This window comes from Pogona vitticeps, chromosome 6, assembly GCF_051106095.1.
Source record: "Pogona vitticeps strain Pit_001003342236 chromosome 6, PviZW2.1, whole genome shotgun sequence".
Taxonomy (NCBI): Eukaryota; Metazoa; Chordata; class Lepidosauria; order Squamata; family Agamidae; genus Pogona; species Pogona vitticeps.
The window spans coordinates 56,864,499-56,889,387 of NC_135788.1; the positions used below are offsets into that span (position 1 = coordinate 56,864,499).

At 43.2% G+C, this 24,889-nt stretch overlaps 1 protein-coding gene across 5 annotated transcripts in view; it reads right to left on the reverse strand.

Annotated features, from left to right (window-relative positions):
• CUL1 (cullin 1) overlaps positions 1–24,889 on the reverse strand; it is a 149,855-nt gene that overhangs the window by 90,818 nt on the left and 34,148 nt on the right. For 4 of the 5 annotated variants that reach the window (XM_078377405.1, XM_020811130.3, XM_078377406.1 and 1 more), the window contains 4 exons: positions 17,806–18,099; positions 7,709–7,883; positions 5,006–5,173; positions 3,572–3,622 (listed from right to left, as the gene is read on the reverse strand). In XM_078377405.1, coding sequence (XP_078233531.1) covers positions 3,572–3,622; positions 5,006–5,173; positions 7,709–7,883; positions 17,806–17,945 — 534 coding nt within the window. In that variant the 5' untranslated portion in view covers positions 17,946–18,099. The remainder of the gene's footprint in view (positions 1–3,571; positions 3,623–5,005; positions 5,174–7,708; positions 7,884–17,805; positions 18,100–24,889) is intronic. The other variant, XM_020811133.3, reaches the window with a different exon arrangement.

Here is a 24,889-nt window from a genome sequence, read left to right on the forward strand (position 1 = left end):
GATGTAGGGGTCAAAGCACTGATATGGCACCATCGGGAAGCGGCAGAAATCGCCTTGCGAAGCCACCGACCTCAGTGGAGAGGTGCTTTCGTTTTTCCATTCTCTTCTGTGGAGGAGAAGGGGGGCCTCTGGATCAGATGCCGAGCTTTCAGCTGCCCGCCCTAAATCAGGGTTGGAATGGGCCGAGGCCGGGCTGGACTGTGGCACAGCCGCAATGAAGCCAATGCTCGGGGTTTGGAGTGGCATCATGGGGGGCCCGCGACATCATGGGATTCATCTCTGTCCGAGGCCAAGTCAGGGGGCTTCTCTAGAAGACTCCTTGATGACAGGGGAGAGTAGAGAAGGTTGAGGAGGCTCCACGCGGGCAAGCCTATCCTTCCTGAGCTTTTTAGAAGCGGGCTTTGATTTTTTCTTCGACCTGGATCGTGCGCTCGAGATTTTTCAGAGGGAGGCAGCTTGTGCTTACCAGATAACTTTGTTTTTTCAACAGTGTCTTTAGCTGGTAGCACAGGCGTAGAATCAGAGGTAGACTGGCCTGCTGGAAGTCTATTGGCTGAGAGGGCAGGAGTTCTAGCAGCCTCCGAAGATATAGCAGGAGGATTCAGGCTGTTTGCCAAAGGTAAGACCAAAGTCTTTGGAGCCTCTGTTTGAGAGCGGGCTTGGTTAAGTTTTTGCAAGTGGGGCATGAATGGGTCAGATATTCCTCGCCCAGGCAAAAAAGGCACTGGCTATGGCCGTCGGAGAGTGTGATTTTATTCACACAAGTAGTACAACGTTTGAAAGGAGATGGCGAGGCCATAAGTGGAGAACTGGGGGGGGGGGAGGAAAGGAGAGGGAGTAAAACAGCGGGAAGCCGATTAGGCAAAACAAAAGGTGTGGAGGATCACTAAATAGGCAATAAAACTAAAGATAAAGTAAACAAAAGCTCAAATGAGCCTAGAAAAACAGGCAGAAGGCAATAGCGAAGCGCTCTATCTTTCCGGAGAACCGTTCAGCTCGGCGGTAAAAAGGAACTGCGGAAGATGGTGGGTGGGAGGAGCATATACCTCGTGGGGGATCACACCATAAAATTGTTACTTTTAGCTCTAGAATCTTCTGAGAGAGTCAGCGCAGGCGCAGACAATACCCATATGTGTGCATTCACAGAGGCCACGAAAAAGAATGATCTCTATCTTCTGCAAGTGTTGTTAATAGTTTCAAATAAAATGTTCAAAGGCTTTAGATGACTGCAAGTATTCACACTGAAAATAGAGGAGAAACATTCTCCTCAAAGTAATGTGCACTCCATTATACATAGATGTAGCATCCTTAATACATCTTTCCAAACAGGACCTGAGTCAGACAACTTTATGCAAAACTGGTCCCTGAGTTTCTAGTTGGAAATAATCCAACATTGAATCAATGAATGGAGTAAAGACAGGTTTGGGAGGGTGATTTCTGGTAGTACTGCTGGATGGCAGAGACCACTAAGTAGTGGTCAAGCAGACCACTTGTTTCCACAGTCAAAGAGGAGGATCTATGATCCATTCAGATTTCTTGGTGTTCTTTACCTAAAACTGAAATCTGAGCCAGAGATCTATTGTACCATCTTTTTCAGAAAATGTTGCTGGAAAATGTTTCTTTTTATTTATTTATTATTGAACTTATATACCGCCCACACTACCCGAAGGTCTCTGGGCGGCTTACAACATTTAAAATACAATAAAAAGGCAAAATAATTAAAATGCAATTAAAATATACTGTAAAAATTGCCATTGGATCCACAGCTGATATTATTTCAATTAAAAGCCTTCTGGAACAGGAAGGTTTTGACCTGCCGCCGAAATGTCATCAGCGTCGGCGCCAGATGAATCTCAGTTGGGAGTGCATTCCATAGTCTGGGGGCAGCTGCTGAAAAGGCTCTTTCTCTACAAGCCCTCCCTCTTATCTCCTTAAAGGACGGTTCTTTCAAAAGGGCCCCCTGGCTAGATCTTAACTGCCAGGTAGGTTCATATGGAAGGAGGTGGTCCTTCAGGTATTCAGGGCCCAAACTGTTTAGAAAATGTTGCAAGTAGATGTCAAAGGGGAACAGTTTCTGGGGAAATGGCCAGATAGATCAGCAGATCAGCTTCAATGACAGTTGCTGGAATCAATGTTGATGAAACATTAATCAATGTCAGTGAGTGAGTCAATATTGGTGATTTAGAATATTAGAATCTTAAAAACAAAATGAAAAGTTTTGGAGAAATATATTTTTTCCTGCCAAATCTGCTGCTTGTGAGGATGTTTCCCACAGATGGAGGCATATAAGGTGGAATGTGGAGTTCCACCTTATGTGGAATTGCAAAAAACAAAACAAAACCTGAATGCTACTGAGTTAGAGGACCATCAATCCAGCAATCCACTTATTCAGTCCATCAAAAGAGATCTTTCCCAGCACTGTATTTTTTAACAAGACAGTGGAGGCTATAAAATAATCATAACTGAATAAAATCAAGCACTTCACATGAAAACCCAGCATGAGAAACAAAAGAAAGGAAACCACTTACTCTGTTTAGTTAAGAGGTAACTGAACAGTCCTTAATCAAGTTTTGTCTTCTTACAGCAGATGAAAAGGAACTGAGAGAAACTATTTGGACATGACTGTTTGAAGGACAGTTCCCCCTCCCGCCAAAGTGTCAGGATTTGTTCCTTTAAGTGAACAAGGGGTTAAATTTGATATTGTAGTAGAGAATGCAAAGTCATGCATTTAACCTCAAAGCCAATGGATGACTGATGGCATACAGGTGGGACAAGCTTATGTAATGCTTGTTAACCATAATCAGCTGCCATGTGTGCAGTGATAGGCTGCTCTGATGATATAAGCAAGTGTATGGAAGCAGGATTCTTGTCACTCAGTTGTGAGTCTGATGGCTATTTACTTGAATATGTACATAATGTTGCTCTGAGATGTCTCTGTCAATGTATATGTTGCCATGTATATATATCTAACCAAGTCTAACACAATGTTTTAAGTTGTATCAGAACTCTCTCCGTGCATTTTCTCACATTTGTGTATTTACTCTGCTAATGGAGGATTTGAAGCAGCCAGATAAGAGGCTCTGTGGTAACTTGTCTTTAGTTCCAAGGTTTGTTTTCCCAAACAGAGTGCTCTTACAAGCTTCATATCCAAATCAAACTCCAAGCTTTTGGAGAGGCAAGAGCCATATAAAGCCTCTGGAGTTGGCCCCACTCCAACACAAAGCTAATCAGAGAGTTCCAAAGTGATCGCAAGACTCATGTGTGTTACTCCCAAAGACCACAAAGAAGAAACTGATTTTCACCATTTTAGAAAGCACACAAGATTTACCAATTTAACTTTAAATGCAAATCTAACATTAATGTTGAATTTGAGCTCAATTATACAAAGAAGCAACTAACACTCATCCCTAATCTGCAAACATCTTCTCTAGTCTGGTACTGACTTGTTCTTTGGACAGTTAAAATTTTTAATTTAACTTGTAAAGAATGAAAAATGGTATTTCCTTTAACTCCTACAATACACATGGCTTATTAATATGAGTTACCTATTAAAGTCAAGGCAACAACATACCTGTTTATTTAATGGCCTGAATAAACAGTCCCTCCAGGTCACAAGTGCAAGCTAGGAATTAACAGAAGTAATAGTTATCAATCAAGAATATTACTTTGCAGAGTTATATGCAATGACGTTTTTGGAACTTTCTCCTTATACAAAACATTTCCAAATTTGTGTGTGAGGAATCTCTCAGCAACTGCTGTTAATGAAGGCCCTCAGCAATATTTACTGGACTTATTGCCAACCTGTGTGAACTGAGGAAAGGCTGAGCAGACTTCAGGATTGGCAAAAAAATAAAAATAAAAAAAATTAGAAGCCAAAGATGCAAAAAAGTGGCCCAGAGATGGGTTGGACTTTGCATTCTGTTGTTTATTTCCTACAATCCCATACATCCAAGTTTCCCAAAGTGTGCATTACAGAACTCCATGCCCCTTGTGGTTCCCTGGTGTGCTGCCAAATCAGTCAGGACATATGCCTAAGCTTTTCTTTGTTTTTTCACTGAGCTGGCAGCATTGCAGCTGCTGTTCTTCCAGTTGGCTCTAGCTCCCTTGTACTTCTTTGTTTTCTGCTCCACGCAGCACCCTTTGCTGCTCTTCCCATTCTACCACTGCCATAGATGTTCACTCGCAAAGCAAATATATTTAGAATTATGAAGCAACATACTCTGATGCATATATTTAGAATGGCAATTTATTTCAATACCAGAACTCAGCTTATGGTCATTTTATAGAAAAGCCTATTCCTGACTGACTCCAAACTTACTTTATTTCAATTAGCTTTTTCATGGAATCATAGAAAAGTGAAGTTGGAAGGGCTCTATAAAGCCATTAAGTCCAACCCCCTGCTCAACGCAGGAGTACTTTTTCTTTTTCTTTTTCGATCGTGGAAATCTTTCAGTGGTTGCTACTGGTAAAGAACTGAGCCTCACAAACACCTGACAATCTTCTGAATATTACCCAGATATTCTTAACAGCAGGTCCTCATCAACTCTTAACTATTAAAAAATAATTTTGGGTACTTTTTGCACACTTTTTGCAAAACACAAAGTGTTAGATGTGCTCTTTCAGGTAAGCCTACTGACCACAGTTATTCTGCTACTTTCTCATATCATTTGTTAATCTTTAAAGTTACACAGCACATTTCAAACAAGTTCTAGCTACTGCCAGATTTTAGGAGAAAATCCCATAACCGTATAGCCTGAAGTGCATTCTGAATGACGAAAACTGACTAATAATAAAGTCGCCCTCCCCAATTGTGATTTCAGTGGGACTGTTTATTGTATAACTATTTGCAACAAGCAAATAGTACCAAACTAAGCAGTCTAGAAGACAAGGAATACAAGGCAATAGTTTATGTTATAAAGACAGGGAGGAGTAATTACAGCAGAAATAAATGAAATGTCTAGAATCTTTGTATTCCCATTTAAAAACACCTTTTAGGTACACTTACTGAATAAATTTCATATATTCCCTTGCGACCTTCATCACACTCACGACGAACCCAGTGTCGATTGAGGTAGGCACATATTCCATTTAGCACTTTGCTTGAAAACCTATAATCCTCCCATTGCTGAGTGTAGAATTTTAACACACTCTCATCCATCAGGTCTTCACCATCCTGAAATAGACAATACACCAATAAAGAAGGTTAATAATAATACCACATCGTGTTGTCCCTCTATGTGCATCCTGCCTTGATGGCCACAAGCAAGCTTTGGCTACTTCTTGCACTGTCTTAGCTTGCCAAATGGAACTCCATCCATTGTCATTTAGGGCACTCAAGGGCACTGAGCCAGATTTTAAGAAAATAACTATTTGCCTGCTGCAAAAATTACTGGAAAAGCAGTCTTGTTAAGAAACCAAACACTTGCATCCTCTTTTCCCATCTTTGATTAGAACTCTGCTTCCTCCACATCTCATCTAAGATGAGACAGAAGTCTCATCAGCTTGCCACATCATTTATTTATTTCAAGTGTTATCATACCATTTCCCAACGTTTGTTTTCCTATTCCTAGTGCAAGACTCTGGGGAGTTTAAACAATTTTTTATCAAAGTAGGAAGTTTGAATAAATTATAATCTGAACTCCTGTTGCATAACTACGTTCCAAGACAAGTATCATATCCAACATGCAGTTTTCACGGATGTGCTATGCAACTATTTACAAAGCAAACTCTCCAATCAGGTATGAAATGCAGTGTGTCAGGGCTTAACTCCCTGCAAACTATAACTTTAGATGTAACTTTACATCATACAAAAAGTTTTAACCATGGTGTTCTCCCACTCTGTAGTTTGAAAACAAACAAGAACCTCTACTAAGCTTAAAAGAAGTGAAAGCTTTGCATCTCCTTCTCATCACAACCACAGTAAAGGAGTGTAAGAAAGATAGAACCAAAATTAGAACAAACTCAACAGTCACTGTACGAAGCACAAACCCAAAAGCCATCTTTTACCTGACCCTAACACTCAAAGGACACTACACCATATGTTATAGCTTTGCCCTTATAGTGGGAAGGCATTTCTGATTAAGCCAATCCAAAAACATTTACATTTAAGGAAAAGAATGAAGTAAACAGAAAGTCAGGTCTTTGTTCTGTAAGCTGAATCCCATGTTCCTTATTTGTTTTGTGTTACAATAGCAAAGTAAAGATAATGCAAGTTATGACTTTACACTCATATCAGACCCCCATCACTACAAATATTGTCAAATTATAATACCAGGTATTTAAAAAAACATGAAAATAGATACCTCTACTCAAAATACCGTATTTTTCCGTTTACAAGATGACCCAAAGTATAAGACGAACCCGCCTTTTTCTAACCTCAAATTTTAAAAATCAGGGATCAAAGGGCTTCCTTTTTGCTAAGCCCCGTGCCTTGCCAAAAGGCAAGGAAAGCGGGTGTCAAAGTGACTGCCGCTTTTCCTCGCCTTTTGAGAAGATTAGCCAAAAAAAAAAAAAAAAAAAGGCAAGGGCGCGCTGGGTTTAGCAAAAAAGGAAGGGAAACCGTTGTTGCCTTTCCTTTGCTAAGGAGGCAGGAAGAGGCGCCCCAGTCTTTGTCTCTTGCTGCTTCCACCACAGGAGGGGACAAGGCAGCGGTGATCGGGCGGGGGGGGGAGGCAGCAGCTGGAGGCGCCAGAGCACATGTGAATGCTCCTTCACTTATGCCTCCTGCTATCTCCGCCCCTGGAGGGAACAAGGCAGAGTCTGAGCCGAGTCTCGCTGGAGGTGGTGATCGGCGGGGGGGGGGAGGGGGGAGGCAGGCATGAAGAGGCGCCGGAGCATGTGTGAATGCTCCTTCGCTTCCGTCTCTGCCTCTTCCAGCTGCTGCTGCCTCAGCCATGGAGAGAACAGAGAGCACAAGCCGTCAGCTCTGAAAGAGGCAATTGGGCGACAGCGGCAGCAGCAAGAGGCGCCTGAGCGCGCGCACCGACTGCTTCCTTCCGTTTATAAGACAACCCTCAATTTTTCCTCTAATTATTTTAGGAAAAAATGTTGTCTTGCACATGGTAAAATATGGTATAATTTTCATCTCAAATCTGTAATTCAGTGCTATTTATAAACTTGCAAGCATTAATCTTCCTGACTCAACTAGGGACATCTCTGGCAGAGGTCAAACATTGCCAATGTTCTTGGTCTCAGGGGGTTTTTTTTGTCAGATTTTTTATGTTATGTGCTGTGATGTCATTTCTGATTTACAGTGAGCTGAAGAATTAATGACCTCCAAAAGGTCTTATCTTATTAACAGCCCCTCTCACTCAGGTCTTTGCAAATTAAAGAGTATAACTGCCTTTATTGAGCTAATCCATCTCAGATTAGTTTTTTTCTTTTCCTATTGCCTTCAATTCTTCCTAGCATTATTATACTACCATTTTCAATGAATATTATTCAATAAAGACTGGTTTTAAAAGTTCAGGCATTTTTATCCATAATCCTTTTTAAACAGCATTTCTAACTTTTAGAAATTTGCATACTACCTTTGAGTTTTACTGAAAGGCAACTGTAAGGCAACTCCTTACAGTTGTGCTACCTAGCAGATGATGACACTGTTCTGATTGTCTCAGACACCTCATTTCTATCTTATAATTACATGTACATTTTAAACTAATAGCAAAACATTTTTAAGGGAAGTGATGCAGTAATGTTACTGCCTTACCTTAAGAAGATTTGTCAAGTAGTTCTTCAGAAATTCTTTAAGCCGCTTGTACAGTTCCAAGCCAACAAACTGAGCTCCACCAGGCGTCTGGCCCTTTTTAGACTTAGAAGTAGGCACACCGGCTCCTCGGGCTTGATTAGATTGATGTACACTAGTACAGTAGTTATAAACATGACTGTGATAACAGTCAAGGAATATTAAGAGTTAGCCACCAAAAAAGCATAAAATTAATACTTAGCATTTCTATAATCAAACATTCAAAATAGCTTCACGTATGTCTGTCTGGATCTGGACTTAGATTAAATACATTGAAATCAGCAGTGCTTAAATTATTTTGTAATCCTTGCAACAGGTAAGGATGTGGTTATTCACTGTAACTACAGTTTTTCAAGTGGTGATCCATGTATCCACACAAATGTGGCCTACGCCTATGCAAAGGCTGGTTCAGAAAGTTCCAGAGGCTCAAAAGCAAAAGCGTCTTTGCGTCTATCATGCAAGCATGGCCCTGCTCTCCTCAGTCCCAGATGTCCACTGCAAGACGGAGGGAGAAACAAGAGGGGAGGTGGGTGGGTTGTGTGGATACATGGATCACCACTCAAAGAACCAGTTATGGTAACCACATCTTTGTAGTGTTCATGCATGCACACAAATGGGAAGACTATCAAGCTGAGGTTTGGAGGTGGGAGTTAAGCCAGAATACGAGAGAACAGCCATGCAAAAAGAAGCATCTCTCTAAGCTCTAAAGTCTAATCTATAATGGGTGACAAAGGTGAGTGCCTGTGACCATGTGGCCACTCAACAGATGTCTTGTATGTCAATGCGCCAAAGAAATGCAGTGTAAGTGGTGATGCCTCTGGTGGAGTGGTCATGGAGAGTTGGAGGGAATGACTTGGAGGGAGAGAAACAGCCATGGTGATCCATTTGGAGGAGACCGGCTGTTCCTTTTTTGGGACCCTGGTAGGATACAAAAAGTATGTTTGTTTGCCTGAAGTGTTTTGTTCTGTGTAAGTAGAAGACCAAAGCTCTCCTAACATCCAGAGAGTGGAGCAATACTTTAAAGCCACTTTGTGGTAAAGGATAAAAGAACTACAGGTTGTGACATATGAAAACGAGAGGTCACCTTGGGCAAAAAGGAGACATATGTGTGAAAGATTGTCACAGGAAAAAGCAAGGTAAGTGTGAGGCTATGGGTCTTGTAGTACTTGTTTTTCAAAATCTCTTTTGTTTTGTCTTCCTGACCGCTTCAAGGTTGCAGCCCCGAAGTGATAAACACTGGATTCCATCATAATTGCTTACTACCCTGGGAATGGGAGACTGGACTCTGGAAAGTTACAAGAGGGATGCGGATTTGCGAACAAAGGACTTTATGCTGACTGGATATCATCATGATGTAGAGACTTTGATTTAAGTTATAGAAAGGGGGTAGGTGTGTGTGAATTTGAGAAGGAGGAGCAGGAGGGAGTGGCAGGCTTAAGTTTACAGCCTTCACTGATTGATTAGGAGACTTAGCAATGGCAACATAGAATGGCATGGTAATTAAGTAGTAAACCCATTATACTCTAGTTAGCTAGCTTCTTTCATTGTTTTACTAGGAATTGTTTTCAGAAGCTCATTTAATCCTTAGAGGCTTGGCTTTTTAACAGTACAATTTGTAATTCTTTTGAATTTCTTATGTTTTATAACTTTTTACTCTTTTAAATAAACTTTATTTTATATTTTACCCAAGTGTGATCCTTGAGGAAACAAGGGTTTGAGTGTCTAAAGAAAATGTCTTCGCCACAGGGCTATGTTGGCTATTTGTTCTTTGCATATTCTACCTTGTCAGGCTGGTTTGCAAGTCTTAAAGTACACAGCCAGCAGTATTTTACCCCAGATAAGGGAATAATTGGAAATCTAGGGTTAGAAGCTTGCCCACAGATGCTATGTCACATATCTTCTAGGTTTTACCCAGGCTAGGGTTCAAAGGGTGGTGGAATTTGGGAACTAAAATTGGCACCTTCCCCTAGTGAAATAGCTACTTTATGGAGGGGCATTCCTGACAGTAAGTGAGGTCACCGTGAAGGGCTATGAGTTCAGCTGCTCGGTGTGCAGATGTGAGAGTGAGCAGACTCTTGAGAATAAGGAGACAAATGTCAGTTGTTACCAGTGGTTCAAAAGGGTGACTGATAAGCTGAAACAAGACAAGAGGAAACAACCAAGGGTATTGTGGAGGTTTCACATCAGAGATGGCATTTTGAAGACCTTTCAGGAACTTCTTGACCGTCTGATGGGTGCAGGTGGAAGAATGACCAGCAGGCTCGTGTATTACAAGGTAGACATTTTTGGAATAGGAAAAAAGGCCCTGATGCTTAAGGTTCAGGAGAAAGATCAGGACAGTAGATAGAGGCTGGGGAAGCTGACAGAAGGATACATAAAGTTGAAACTTGCTCCATTTGTAGCCACAGAGGCAATTCATGGAAGGATGCCTGACCTGCTTCAAAATGTTGGTGAGGAAGGGAATATCCTCCAGGCTGTAAGCTTCAGGTGAGGAATGTTTAAATGGAAGACTGTTTCCCCCATGCTGAAAATGAAGGTCATGGTGCTGGGGCAGGCTGATTTTGTCAGATTCAGTGAGGAGGGTCATGAACCACTGTTGGCGGAGGCCACCAAGAGTTGTTGTGAAGGATTCTCACGAGTGTGTGCTGGGTCAGTGGAAAGGGAGGGAACATGTACAATAGGCCTTTGGTCTAGTCAGTATGCCTGGTTGTGTGGGAGCAGTAGTTTGCACATTTGGAATTGTTCGCAGTGGCAAAAACACACGCCAAGTGTATGCCCCAGTGATAAACAAGCTGGCTGTAAGCAATGTGGGATAGCTGCCATTTGTGTCTCTGAGTCATTGTTCAGTTGAGGTGATCCACTGTCTTGTTGTCCATGCCTGAAATGTGAGTTGCTATTGGGATGATGTGATGGGCAATACAGCACTCCCAGAGGAGGTCAGAGAGGTATAGGAGGCTTGGGGACCTGGTCTACCTTTTTTTATTGATATAAAACATCACTATGGTATTGGCCATGGAGATTTGGACTGTGCAGTTGTTCATGGCAAAAGGGGGTGCTGACTTGTAAGTGAGCCTTGACTATCCATCGGAGGTGGTGCATGAGCCATGGGAAAAGAGATAGTTTTTTGTGAGGAGAGTCTCTTTTGTCTACTTAGGCTAGGAAATAGAAGGATTGGAGGGGCCTTAGTCTGAGCCTGGCATGAGGTTAAACGGTTGTGGTGGATGCAATGTGCCCTAAAGAAGCACTGTATGGAGTGAGGAATTACATCTTGGTTTAGATGAGTTTCTGAGTGAAGTGTATGATACAATTCACTCTTGTTTGGGGGAGACAAGCCCGTGCTCGATTTGTGTCACGGGTTGCCCCAATGTAATGGATGGATTGGGCACGCATATTTGTCTATGTTGATGTGGAGCCCGAGATTCAACAAAAGGTGCATAGTAAAGTGAATGTTGGCTTGTAACATTTCCCTCTTGTGTGCCTCCAGGAGCCAATATAAAGGAAAACGCATACACCCCATGTCAGTGGCGGCGAACCTTTTTGGGCCCAAGTGCCCGAACTGGAAAAAGAAAAAAAACAGTGGGTGGTGTGCTGTGGCGGTGGCGGAACTGGAAATGGCGTGGCAGTACCGGAAGTGGCAGCAGAAGTGGGAATCATAGGCACAGAGGTGCCTTGAGACCCCACTTTGGATCCATCGCCAGCGCCAGCTGCTTCAGATCCTGGCCCACTGCCTGTTGAAGCACCAGCACTGGGGCTGCAGCTGCCTCCTGAGATTTGGTTGCTGGGGGGTGGGGTAGCAATCCAGCAACTTATGGCTCGCATGCCCCCAGAAAGGGCTCTCCGTGCCAGCTGTGGCATGCATGCCATAGGTTCGCCATCACTGACCCATGTTCTGAGAAAGGCAGCCACAGGCACCATACATTTCACGAAGATCCTCGAGGGTGTCAAGAGACTGAAGGGGAGTCTGTGGAAGTGGTAAGCCTGATTGATGATGAAGGTGAGGAAACGACAATGTTGTGGGTGAACTGAGATGTCGTAATTCACATCTTGTAGGTCTATGGATTCGAACCAGTCTCCCAGCTGAAGTAGGGGGAGGATAGATTGCACTGTTATCATCTGGAAGCACTTTCGAGTGATAAATCTGTTTAGGGCATGGAAATCCAATAAAGGACATAGTCGTGTGTATGGAGGCTGAAAGACGGTGGTCCTGTGGCGATCGAGTTTCAATAGCTTGATGAGGATGAGCATAAAGGAACTCGAGATTGGAAATGTTTTTCAAGTTCCCAATGGCTACAAAAGTCCCCTCACCAGTTAACGATATTGAGGGGAGCATCTCCAGGGGCCATAGTTATAGGTTTATCAAGAGTGAGAGCAGATTCTAGTCTGGGCATGCAGCCTAGTATGATCTCGAGATCTATGACTACACCAACAGTGTGGTAATGGCAGTCCCTGTACCCATACAGGAAATGGGAAGGGTAGAAGAAAAGGAGCATAGTACGAGTTGTCCCGATATCAACAATCCACCAAAGGAGATCTCGAATAGCAAGGAAGTTGACAATGTGATGGAGATCATGTAGCTGAATATGATTTTGGACTCCACCAGGTTCAACCATGATGTTGAGACTCAGGTGATAGTTGGGTCAGGGGAAGGGCCTCTGATTTAGATCATTGGTCATCCTTGAACACACAAGGAGGAAGTAATAGCTCTCTCTAAGAAGTACAAGGAGAGGGAGCTCTCGGAGACATAGGAACACTCTGCACAGAAAGGCTACAATATTCACCTTCTGAGACCGAGACGTACTGGGCATCTGCAGTAATAGCAGAGGTTGGCTCTCGGACAGGCAGTTGGGAGTCTGAGGTAGCAACGAGGAACTCTGTATCGACTCTCTGTCTCCTTTTCTTTTGTTTGACATCTTCAGTATTGGAAGGTGTTAGTCATTTACAGGTATTGTGGTCCGACTTCTTGGTGGATTTCTAAGGTGGTTTTGAGGTCAAAGGGGCCGGAAGGGCTAGTGCTGAGGACTGGTCTGCATAGTCCATGATCTTGGTGGCCAAAGGTTCTGGTTGTTGTCTCAGAGTAACGTCAGTCACCTGAAGGGATTTTTCCCAAAGGAAGAAGTGCAAGCGGGACTGGAGATTTTTCAAAGAGCTGTAAACGTCTTGCATATTTTGCAAGATTGGACAATGTGAGCTTCCCCCAAGGAAAAAAAGCAAATATTTTGCCCATCTGATTTAGATATCTTTTTGCCACAAGTGGCACACTTTTTCATTAGGGCAGAGGCCATAAATCAGGGATGAGGGACCGGAAAGGAAAGCCTTGGTGGGCCTCCGAGGGGGAAGGATAAGTATCTTTTTAAACAAAATATCTCCTTTCCCCCTAAATAACTAAGAGGTAAAGAAGAAGGAAGAAAATGAAGGCAGAGACTTATCGCCAAATGACAGAGGTAAGTACAGTGGTGCCTCAATTTACGAACTTAATCCATTCCAAAAAATGGTTGTAACTCAAAATGGTTGTTAAGTCGAAGCAACATTTCCCATAGCTATTAATCCATTCTGGCTGTTTTTGGTCGTATCTCAAGGTATTGGTCGCAAATCGACGCATTCGTTCCCATAAGAACCAATGGAAAAGCGGTTAATCCGTCCACTACCACTAGTGGGAGACTTTTTTTTTACTTAGGTTAAAAAAGGCCAGGAAAGAACGGAGGGAGGGAACAGTGGGGAAAAGAAGAAAGAAGGGAGGTCATCACTGGGGCACACAGACCCCTCAGACAAAGGTTTGTGCTTTTAGGCACAAAAAGAGAAAGAGAGAGAGAAGACAATGGGGGGGAGAGACTTTGGAGTCTAAAACACATTTTAAACCCACACATTTTAAACCAGCACCTTTTAAAACAAAAGAGACGTCACAGTACACAAAGCCTAGGAGCCACAGAATAAAAAAACATTCTAGAAGGGACTAAAAATGCTACAACTACACATTGCAAGACCCACCAGAGCACACAAACATAACCCCCAGCCCAATCCAACTCTGCAAAACCCCTGTACATACAGTACTTCCCCAGAACAGGTAGTCTCTCTGTTTTAAAAAAGAAAGTCAAAAAGCAAAAAGCAAAAATCCAAAAAGAAAAAATTGAAAAAAAAATGCCAAAAAAATATACAGTGGACCCCCGACTTACAAAATTAATCCATTTTGGAACGGTGGCCGCAGGTCGAAAAGTCCGTAGGTCAAGGGTCCATTTCCCATAGGAATGCATTGAAAACCCTGTAATCCGTAACAGGCTGTTTTTGTTCCACAGGAACTAATGGAAGCCGGCTAATCTGTACTCTACCACTAGGGGGAGAAATGTTTTTCTTTTTTCTTCTTTTGACCTAAGATGAACTTAGGTCAAAAAAAAAAAAAAGGGCAGGAAAGGAGGGAGGGAGGCAGGGAACAGTTTTAAAATCACTTTTAAAATCTTTTTTTCAACCAAGCCAAGGGAGACATGAGTCTGAACTCCATTTTAAAGCCTGTTAGTACTCAGAGACATGAGTCTCTGGGTACTAACAGAGACTCATGTCTCTGGGTACCAGGCAGTACCCAGAGACATGAGTCTCAACCGCATTTTTAAGCCTGCCTGCTTCAACAAACAGAAAGCATTCTTCCTGCACAGAATTCCTCATCACAAAGAGAGACATGACTCTGAACTGCAGTTTAAAGCCTGTTTGCACCCAGAGACACGAGTCTGAACTGCTTGCACCAACCATCAGCAAGCAAACAAGCATTCTTCCTGCACAGAATTCCTCATCACAAAGAGAGACATGACTCTGAACTACACTTTAAAGCCTGCCAGCCAGCCTGCCTGGCTGCCATTTTAAAGCCTGGCTGCCTGCATCTACAACCACCACAGGCCCTCATGGAACATTTTCTGATTTAAAGCAAAAAGACTTTGGATTCTTACACTGCATTTTACTGTACAGTACGGGTACAGTACAGCCTGCCTGCTTCAAAAATCAACAAAAATTAAAACCCAATTTTACACCATGCCAGCAACCACAGGCCCTCACAGAAAATTTTCTGACCTGTACATTTGAAACCCACACATTTTAAAACAAAAGAGAGGTCTCATACACAAACCCTAGAATCCACAGAATGCAAAAATAAATACAGTAAATTTTACATTTAAAAATTATTGTAGTCTAACTTTCACATTTCTAATTTACGTAATATTAGTCTACTTTTCACATTTTAAATCAACACTGCAAGACCCATTAGAGCACAGAAACATAACTCCCCACCTAGCCCTAACCCCCCACCAAGCTGCAAAAAACCCAATAAATGTACAGTACTCACCCAGAGCAGGCAGCATCTCTAGTTAAAAAAAGAAAGTAAAAAAATTCAAAAATTAAAAATCCAAAAGAATACAGTCCATAGTACAGTATACAGCACTGTACCAGACAGCACCAGGCAGTACCAAGCAATATAGTACCAGGCAGTACCAGGCAGACTCTCTGAAGACTCTTCCTAACCACTCTTTAACCACCAGGACAAGTGAGGAAGCAGACTAGCACTCTCTTCGATGGCCAACGGTTAACTGAAAGCAGTTCAATTTTCCCGCTTTCCCCGCTCCTCCCGTTTTTGTTTTTAGTCGGTAGGTCGATTCTCCGGCCGCAAGTCAAAGTGAAATTTTGCGGCCTGAGAAGTACATAAGTCAAAAAGTTCGTAAGTGTAGCTGTGCGTAAATCGAGGGTCCACTGTACAGTACAATACCAGGAGGTCTGAAGTCTCTCTCTTAACCCACACTCTCTAACCACTGGGGAGAAAGAACTACAGAGAAGCAGCCTCTTTGCTGACCAACGGTTAACTGAAAGCAGTTCAAATTCCCCGCCTTTTTTTCCCATTCATAACTCAAAGTGCCGGTCGCAAGTCAAAGCAAAATTTTGCAGCCGGAGCTGGTCGTAACTCGAATTGGTCATAAATTGGGACACTTGTAAGTCGAGGCACCACTGTACAAAAAGGCTCCAGAGCAGTTCAATGTGTGCTGTGGTGGCAGCGGACAAGACGCTTTTGAGGCTCTGGAACTTTCTGAACGAGTTTTGCGCAGACATAAACCCAATTTATGTGGATACATGCACATCACGAAGAAAAATTAAATTATTAATCTTACCTATGTAGAAGCAGGGGCTAAGAATACTGTCCACCAAGTGAATTCATGGCATATGTGAGAGCTGAACATGGAATTCCATTTGTCATTCCACATACCCATAAAGAGTGGGCTACCAAGGATCTTAAAAGTAAACAAGATGTTCTAGTATACAGTGGAACCTCTACTTACAAACATCCCTACCTACAAACATTTTAACTTACGAACAGCTCCGTTTGCAAAATGTTGCTTCTACTTGCGAACGGAGCTTCTACTTACAGTATGAACAGAAAAAACACGGAGAAGGCGGGAAATTTGAACTTTCAGTTAACTGTTGGCCAGCAAAGAGGCTACTTGTGTGCTACCTCGCTCGCCCCAGCGGTTAGAGAGTGTGGATACAGAAAGAGACTTCAGACTGCCTGGTACTGCCTGGTACTGTACTGTATTTTTTTTGTTTTAATTTTTGGATTTTTTATTTTCTTTTTTAAAACAGAAAGACTGCCTGTTCTGGGTGAGTACACTGTATTTACTGTACAGGGAATATTTGCAGCTTGGTGGGGGGGTTTGGGCTAGGTGGGGGGGTTATGTTTCTGTGCTCTAATAGGTCTTGCAGTGTAGATTTTAGTTTTAAAATGTGTGTGATTAAAATGTGGTTCTAAAGTCTGTTTTAAAATCAGAAAATATTCTGTGAGGGGCTGTGGTGGTTGTAGATGCAGGCAGGCAGGCAGGCAGGCTTTAAAACGGAGTTTAGACGCAAGCATCTTCCCCCCCCCCATGCTCTCTTTTTGTGATGAGGAGTTCTGTGCTGGAATAATGGTTGCTGGATTCTGTGGCTTTTTTAAAGGTGTTCTGTTTAGAAGGTGTTCCCTTCCCCCCCTTTCCTGTCCTTTTTTTGTCCTAAGTTCATCTTAGGTCAAAAGAAAAAATTCCCCCCCTAGTGGTAGAGTACGGATTAACCAGCTTTGCATTAGTTCCTATGGGAACTAATGCTTCAACGTATGAACGGCGCCTCTACATAAGAACCAAAAACAGCCGGAATGAATTAATTGGTTTTCAGTGCATTCCTATGGGAAATTTTGCTTCTACTTACGAACGTTTCAACTAACAAACATCTTCTGGGACAGAGCAACAGAGCATGGACAGAGTTCCTACTCCAGTCCTCTGAAGATGCCGGCCACGGAGACTGGTGAAACGTCAGGAAGAACAACTTTCAGAACACAGCCAAAGAGCCCGAAAAACCCACAACAACCAATACATACCTTGTATTACATACCCATGTTTACAAGAAAATTCAGCTTGGTAATTAAGGACTAAGACTATTTTAAGTCATACTAGTAAGTAATTAGTGGCCCAGAGAATAAATGTGTTGCTTTATTCAAAGAAAACAGGATAAAACAGTGATGATTTTGCTAGAAAAATACAACAAAATCCTTCAAAGCTCTGCATGATACAAAATCCTCCAGACCACAAAGCAGTTGCACAAAAATAATAATACTAAGATTGTTGCAGAACAAAAGATTCAGGTCTTGTGATAACAACCCCTAGCCACATCAACTTATATTTCCAGGTTGGTATGCAGAGTGCATGGATAGCCAAATAATTCAAGAAGATTTATGCCAGAGAGTACAATCTTGATATTCTGGTACACATAATCCTAATAGTCCTGGTATACTTTAGTTTCTGAAGAAATATGAAAGAGTTGAGTCAAAAATTCTGGTTTTGCCAGTGGCTCTGATTCTCTTGTTTACTCTTGGTCAAATAATGGAAGCTGGAAACAAATCAGGAAGTTCACTTGCACTCAAGAGACCATATTTCTCTAGACATATCTGGATCTCCATGTACTCATACTGCAGACTTACTAAAGGTAATAACGTACCCTAATGCTGCCTACTGCTATAATAGCAAAAGAGTGTAATTCTATACCAACATAAACATGGCTAAGGATACGTATAAAGTTCCATATATCTGGATTTTGCCATACTTTGCCTTGTATAAACTTGCTGAATTCCAGCTCTGAGATCATCCCAAATCTGATCAAGACCAATCTGCTTAAGTCCATGAGGATTCTGACTCCTATTTGATGACATCTTGTAATTCTTGTGAAGTGTTCTAAGTCCAGCGGTGAGAGATCTGGTTACTCTTCCATCAAAGGCAGAAATAAATCACCATGCCAACTTCTGACCCAGTTATTAAGAAGAGAAGCTCTCTTCATATGAAACTGATGTCTTCTCAAAAGAAACCCTGTTTTAAGGGAGAAGTGGGAGAAAAGATTGACTAAATTATCCACTTAATTTCCCAAAATACGAGTAAGGCAAACTGTCATAAAATTCTAAATATTTGTTTTGACATCAGATGGGAAGCTGCCATGGAACAGTGCTAACATACATTTGAGCAGTAATTTCAAAACAATTATCAGTATTTGTTTTTGTTTTGTCTCTAAATCCCAGAATTCTCCATCCTGGCAGTTTCATCTGCCCGACAGAACCTAAACTGTGCTCACCTGGAAAGCCTCATGGCAAAAAAAGCTGCCCTGATGGCTTTTGGGCAGCTCTCTTTCCAAAAGAAAACTAGGTCTGAGATCAGCCTATTCTGGGCCATGAGGCCTTTTAGCCCAGTCTTCTTCCAGGTGAACACTACTCAGGTGTCTGGAACTTCCAGAATGGAATACAGTGGTACCTCAACTTACGAACTTAATTCGTTTTGGAACGGCGTTCGTACGTCAAAAAGTTCGTAAGTCGAAGTACCATTTTCCATTTAAATGCATGGGAATGGAATTAATCCATTCCAGCATTTCAAAAAATTACCTTCGGAGATCAAAGAGCTTTTCTCCCCTGCATCGGAGGAAGTCTTTTTGCGTTTGGAGCTGTCAAAGGGCTTCCTCCAATGTCGGGCGGAAAGCCCTTTGAGACCTCTGAAGGTGCCGATTGCGGCGGGGACCCCCAGGGAGGTCTCCCAGGGCTTGCCCGCCACCATTGGAGACCTCCCTGGGGGTTCCTGCGCCGCGATCGACGCCTTCGGAGCTCTCAAAGGGCTTCATCTGATGTTGGGTGGAAAGCCCTTTGAGAGCTCCGAAGGCAAAAAGACAGGGAGAAAGGGCAGGAAATTCGAATTTCCAGCCCTTTCTCCCTGCCTTTTTGCCTTCGGAGGTTTCAAAGGGCTTCCTTTGATTTCGGGGGGAAAGCCCTTTGAGACCTCCGAAGGCGACAAACAGCTCCGTTTGCAAAAAATGGCATTGACTTGCGAACTGAGCCTCGACCTCGTTCGTAGGTCGAGGGTCCGTTCGCAAGTCGATGCCAATTTTTGCAAACGGAGCCTTTTGTAAATCGAAAAGTTCGGATGCAGGGACATTCGTAACTCGAGGGTTGACTGTATTCTGGGATTTAGCATCCAAACAATTAAATTAAATAGGACACAATCACAAGCTACTCTCACTGCACTAATAATCAATTATCAGTTTCAAAAGTTATAGACACACGATGTCTTGTTGCAATAAAACAACAAACAGATTTGTTCCATTTTAAAAATAAGCAAATGTATCAGGACTCAAGTTTGCTCTGCAAGCAGTGTGGTTCAAAGGAGATGACGTACATGTTACAGGCTAGTTAAGTTATCGGCTGGTAGTTACATCAATGTTTAAATTATATAAAACAAAAAATAACCCTGTACTATTTAATTTATTTATTACCTAAATTTGTATACTGCTCCCCATTAGTGCTAGAGCATTACTATGGGTGGTTTACAGTAATAAACAAACCAAGCCAACATAAAAAGAAAACTATTTAAAACCAAATAACAAGTAAGGAAAAAAACAGATGGCACAGACTACAAAACAACAAAATGACAGAGAAAAGGCGGTCAGCTCATGTCAGTGTGGAAAGCTTCCTTAAAAAGCCATGTCTTCTAGTTGCCTCCTGAATGTCCCCAGGGAGGGTGTCATGTGAAGCTCCTCCAGAAGGTAGTTCCAGAAAATTAGGGCCATCGTGAAGGAAGCCCTACTTCTAGTAGATGACTTCTGGGTCTCCCTCAGAGTAGCCACCCAAAGGAGTCTCGCCCATGATTATCTAGTGGGTCAGGAAGATGGCATAGGGAAAGGACATTCTAACACGTAGCGTGGGCCCAAGGAGAACTTTGTACGTGAGTGACAGAAACTTGAAACTGATCCAGGATGAAATGGGTAACCGGTGGAGGCGAGCCAGAACTGGGGTGATATGGTCAAACTTGCTCGCACTAACCATCAGTCTGGCCACCATGTTCTGGACCCACTGTTGTCTCTGGATCAGCCTCAAGGGAAGCCCCACATAGAGAGCATTACATAAACCATTACTGTGACATTCAAATAGCAGTAGTGTTAATGGTAAGAAAGTCATCTTGGCAACCAAATGCCAATCAATGAAGTTGTAACAGCTAGATTTAAACCATTTAATCCATCTGTGGATTGCTGTCAATGTGGAAGAGAAAACTGTCCACTAAAATTTCCCATGCTTAATCTTTCTACAAAAAAAAATCATTTCTCATAAAATATAACTGAGAAAAGTCCAGCAAGAGAAATCATGCAGCAGTTTTTCCTTTCAGTGGGCTGTGCTTCAGGTGACTGGCTGAGCACCTGATTTCAAAACTGATAACACAAAGATGAGCCTGCCAGAAGGAACACTTATGATACTGCCTAGAAATGGGTACAAACCACAATTTGACATTTTGGCCTGGGGCCTGCAAAGGTGTTCTACAGGAGCTGTGCACTTCCCCTCTGCCTCCAATGCATGCTTACCCCTTCATCACTTGCAGCACGCTTCCTTCCTCTGTCGTCTCCACACAATTGCCCACTCAGGCAAGGAGATGGGACAGGGAAGTCTGAAGCACTCTCTGAACACCTAGGCAAGTAAGTGCCGTGCCAAAGTGAGCCAAATCATCAAAGTGCAATTTGTGTCCATCTCTAATCCTGCCCTTACAATGGTGCCCTGCTTAACGATTACGCCACTCCACGACAAATCCGCTTAATGAGGTTTTTGCAATTGCAAAATGATGTTTAAATGGGGAAAATCCGCTTTACAGCGATTTTTAGCTAAACGATAATCTAAAAACAGCTGATCGACAGCTCTCTAAATGGCCGCTCGCTGTGCAAAATGGCTCCCCACTGTGTTAAGGACGGATTCCTCGCTATACAGGCACCAGAAAATGGCTGCCCTATGGAGGATCTTCACTGGACGGTGAGGTATCTCGCCCACTGGAACGCACTGAACAGTTTTCAATACATTTCAATGGGTTTTTTACTTTTGCTTGATGACAATTTCATTGTACAGCGATTTTGCTGGAAGTGATTGTTACATACAGCACTGATGTTACCTGTCTGTCATGGGTTTGGAGGGAAAGTTCCATCCTATGGGGAGTGGAAGGCGGGACATCAGGAGGAGGGGCTGTACTGTATATATGTGTGGAGCGTGTGTGGAGAGTTAGAAGAAGAAGCAGCAGCTGGGAAAAAGAAGCTGGTGTGGGAGTCTGTGTGTCAGACAGGGTACTACTGTGTGTCAGTCAGTACCAACCTGATAGGTTCAGGTGTCTGTATGGTTAGCCAGAACTGATTGGTTCAGGGTCTGTGCTTCAAGTTAAGTGTTCTGTGTGAACCAAACTGTGTGTATGTATGAGTGAAACTAAGCCACGTTACTATATCTTATTCACCTGATCATTTTATTTTCCCTGTGTGTTGTTTTAAATAAACCTTATTCTTTTATTTGTTGAAAATCCATCCCTGGTCTGTGTGACTTCTTATAGGGAATGGTTGGTGGCAGCTTAGTTAACGTGTGGCAGATCCCAGTAGGTCTGGGTTTGTCACATTGATTGGTGTCCAGCGTGTGGGATACGACTGGTCCAGTTGTCCAGTGGTCCAGCAAAGCCTTGGCAAGTGTGCCCAGAGCAAGGGGGGTCTAGTCAGGGACAATCTGAGAGCGCGTAGGTAATCTTCTAGGTGTACCTCACGGGGGGGGGTGCACTAGTAGAAGAACGTGTAACCTCAGATTGGGGACTAGATTAGGGAGCTCTGAGGCAACCTGTTTTTGGCGGGAAAAAAGCTGAGGCAAAACTGTAAAGTAACAGTGATTTAGCCTGCCTGCTGCGAGGCCTAGCAGAGGGGGGTAGACTCTAGCTCGCAACTGTTGCAAGTTAGTGCTGAAAGGACAGCAGCAATCTAGAGAAAGCTGGTTCTGAGACAAAAGAAAAAAAAAGTGGTCGCTTTATTTTGAGGCTTGACTTTTGAAAGCAGCCTGTTCTGGGGGGGGGGATTATGCCCTTGACTCGAAGCCAAATGGCAGAAATGGGTGAAGTGAAAGACCCCCAGGTTGACCAAGGTTCTGAGGATGAATTTGGCTCAGTGCAAGGTGACAGCACGGGAGAACAGAACCCAGAACTCAGAAAATTGCTCATAGCCCAACAGCATGAACTGAGGATGAGGCAATTTGAAGTGGAGGAAAGGTTAGAGAGAGAAAAAATGGAGGAAAGGGAAAGAGAGAAACAGAGACATTTCGAATTAGAGAGAGAGAGAATGGAAAAGGAGGAAAGGTTAGAGAGAGAGAAAATTGCTCTGGAAAAAGAAAGGATGGCGTTTGAATTAAGAAAATTGGAACTGATGAATCAGAACAATAATAACAATAGGGATTCTGAGGGAGGCCAATTGTCTAAAGCTGACCTGAAGAAATTCCCTGTGTACCACAAGGGAGATTGTCCTGAGGTGTTCTTTTCCTTAGTGGAAAGAGCGTTTGTGGACTTCTCAGTGAGGGAAACTGAGAAGATGACCATCATGCGATCTTTAATCAGTGGTAGCCTTGCTGAAGTTTATTCAGAGATGCCACAGGAACTGATGAAAGATTTCGCAGAGTTTAAAAAACTGGTGTTTGCAAGACATGGGATAAATGCGGAACAGCTGAGGCAAAGATTCAGGTCAATCACCAAGAAACCAGAGCAGACTTTTACCCAAGTGGGGGCCCAATTGGTGAGGCTGCTAGAGAAATGGCTATCTCAGGAGGGGACAGAGACCTTTCAGCAGCTCAAAGACTTGATAGCGCTGGAACAGTTCTATTCAGTCCTGCATGGGGAACTGAAATTCCAGGTGAGGGAAAGGAAACCGAAATCTGTGGCAGAAGCAGCCGAGATCGCAGATTTTATTTCCCAAATAAGAAAGCCCTTGGGTGAGGGGAAAGCGATGGGGAAACCTAAAGAAACCTACAGCAAGTACTCTCAGGGACCAGGGAAAAGCCAGCAAGGGGGAGGGGCCCATGGTGAAGGGAAGCCCTCAGACATGAAACCAAGACCTCAGATTTTGGAGGGAAAACCAAAACAAGATGAGAAAAACTCAAAATATAGCAGAAAATGTTATTTCTGTCAGGGAAAGGGCCATCTAATCTCAGAGTGTGAGAAATTAAAGCAGCTAAAAGGAATTGTGCCTCAGGATTCGAGTGGAACCAAGCCAAAAGCTGTGTTCTGTGTCCAGAAAGAGCAAGGCTCATTGTCACTGAGGGAGCCTGTTGCCATGGCTACTCAATCTGGAACAAGTACATCTGCTGATCAGGCTGAGGAAAATGGTCCTCTTGTGGAGGTCAAGCGATGCTTACTGGTGAGAACAGATTCTCAGTTGTTTGAAACAGCAGGGGTGGACGTAGGAATACTTGACCATCAGTATAGGGGGCTGCGGGACACTTGTTCCCAGGTGACCCTGTGCCATCCAGATATTATTTCTAGGGAGTATATAATCCCGAATGAGAGCATAAAGGTGGCAGGAATTGAGGGGCAGGTGATCTCACTGCCAGTAGCGGAGGTCCCTGTGAACTTTCACGGCTGGAGGGGAGTTTGGCGGCTAGCAATTTCATCGACTCTGCCAGCAGCCGTGCTCGTGGGAAATGACCTGGCTGAACATGTGAAACGGGTGCTAGTGATTACACGTTCACAAGCCACCACGGGGACAGTTCAGGGGGGTAATGATGAGCCAGAGACGGAAGCAGAGGGGAGTTCAGAAGCTGTGGTGGAAACCTTAACCACAGACAGCAGATTTGGACAAGAGCAAAAGGCAGACGCCACTCTCCAAAAGTGTTTTGAACAGGTGACTGACGCCCAGCTAACACCTGAAACCCCAGTGAGATTTCTAGAGAAAAAGGGGATTTTGTATAGAGAGACCCTGAGGAATATCTCAAAAGGGGGAGATGGGATCAGAAGTCAGCTAGTGGTACCTGAAAAGTATCGCCCCATGATCTTACAAAGGGGGCACTCTGACATGTTTGCTGCGCACTTAGGGGTGAACAAAACACAGCAGAGAATCACACAGAATTTTTACTGGCCTGAAATAGGGAAACAGATCAAAGAGTTCTGTAAACAATGTGATGTGTGTCAAAGGCAGGGGAATAGCCGCGACAGGACCAAAGCAAAGTTGTGCCCTTTGCCTGTGATTGACACTCCGTTCAAATGCATAGGGGTGGATATTGTGGGACCTTTGCCCAAGGCCACAAAGAGGGGGAACCGGTTCATTCTCACCATTGTGGACCATGCCACGAGGTACCCTGAAGCCATACCCTTGTCTAACATTGAAACTAACACAGTGGCAGATGCCTTGGTGGGGTATATGTCCAGGATGGGATTTGCCTCAGAAATAATCACAGATTTGGGAGCATCGTTCACATCGAAGCTCATGAAACGGTTATGGCAAATCTGTGGAATTAAGCACAAGGAAACCACTGCCTATCACCCTGAAAGTAATGGGTTAACTGAGAAGTTCAATGGGACTCTAATGCGCATGATTAGGGCTTACTTGGCAGAGAATCCAAACAATTGGGACCAGAAGCTGCAATCCCTTTTGTTTGCTTATCGATCAGTGCCACAAGCCAGTACCGGGTTCAGTCCGTTTGAACTTTTGTTTGGGAGAAGGGTGAAAGGGCCCCTTGATTTGATCAAACAAAATTGGGAGCAGATCACCCAGGATGACCCACAAGACGTTGTGTCATACATAGACACCTTGATGAATGACCTAAAGAGAAACCTAGAGCTCGCAGCAGAG